The sequence below is a fragment of the Bison bison genome, unplaced genomic scaffold, assembly GCF_000754665.1.
Source record: "Bison bison bison isolate TAMUID 2011002044 unplaced genomic scaffold, Bison_UMD1.0 scf7180017847878, whole genome shotgun sequence".
NCBI lineage: Eukaryota > Metazoa > Chordata > Mammalia > Artiodactyla > Bovidae > Bison > Bison bison.
In genome coordinates, this window is record NW_011478451.1 from 4,538 (window position 1) to 5,579 (window position 1,042).

At 64.3% G+C, this 1,042-nt stretch overlaps 1 protein-coding gene across 1 annotated transcript in view; it reads right to left on the minus strand.

Annotated features, from left to right (window-relative positions):
- Positions 1 to 1,042, minus strand: part of LOC104991529 (interleukin-1 receptor-associated kinase 1-like) — a gene marked incomplete at its 5' end in the record, with an annotated part of 19,686 nt that overhangs the window by 4,516 nt on the left and 14,128 nt on the right. Inside the window, 4 exon segments of the mRNA XM_010844036.1 lie at positions 45 to 75; positions 149 to 213; positions 461 to 649; positions 805 to 998. Of these exon segments, the coding sequence (XP_010842338.1) occupies positions 45 to 75; positions 149 to 213; positions 461 to 649; positions 805 to 998 (479 nt within the window).

The following is a 1,042-nucleotide window of genomic DNA, read 5'->3' on the forward strand; positions in this document are numbered from 1 at the left end:
TGGCCATTGCGGGGGGGCGGTGTGGGGTGTGGACGGTCCCTAACCAGGTTCCCTGGCTCGCCTGGGCCTGGCAGGCTGCAGACCAAGGGGGAGCCAGGTCCCCGGACATGTCGTCCTGGCGGGGCCCTGCCCCTGCCTGCAGGCTCACCGCGACAGCTGCTGCACTTCAGTCTGGAAGCTCTGCTTCACTGTGGTCCACTCCAGGTCGGCCTCCTGCAGCCCTCGGGGAGAATGAGGCAGGGGGGACTGGCAGTGTGAGACTCCTGTGGCCCAGACTTCATGCCCCTCCCTGCCCCGCCACCTGTTCTGGGCCCAGAAGGAGCATGGGCCTGGGGGCCCTGGACTGTGAAATCGGAGGGCTGAAAGAACCCTGCGGGGTCGTGAAGGGGGTGGGGGAGGACCACAAAAGCCCAAGTCTGGGATCAGCCCTTGAGGGCCCTGGCGAGGATGCTGCACAGACCTCCTTGAGCCTCTTCACAGCATAGACGGTGTTCCTCATCACCGCCCGGTACACACAGCCAAAGCCGCCCTCCCCGATCTTGAGCTCCTCTGAGAAGTCGTGGGTACCCTGGCAAATCTCATGGAGGGGCCAGCAGAATGAAGAAGAGGGGGCCCCTGGCAGGAGGGACATGGGGCTCTCCGGGCTGGGCTGTGGGAAGAGACCCTGTGTCAGGTGAGGTCCCATGTCCTCCCCTCTGCCTCAGCTCACCCTTGCTGGGCTGCCTAGGGTGGCCCAGGGGACCAAAGGCAGCTGTCACTGCTTGCTGGCGTCAAACCTCTGGGTGGGGGGCAGGACCCACCTACCTTGGTAGATGAGGGGGCTGGAGATGGCAATGGTGGCTGGTGGGCAGCTGGGCTTGGTCCAGGGCAGAGCTCGGGGTCAGAGTGAGTCTGAGAGCCTGGAAAAGCTTCGTAAAGACACCAGTGAAAGGCAGCCAGAGGCCAGTGGCAGGATCTAACGGGGTGGCCAGGAGCAAGGGGGTCCTTTCCTGACGTTCATCAGGCCAACCCCCACGAACCCTCCCAGACCGGGTTGTCTTAC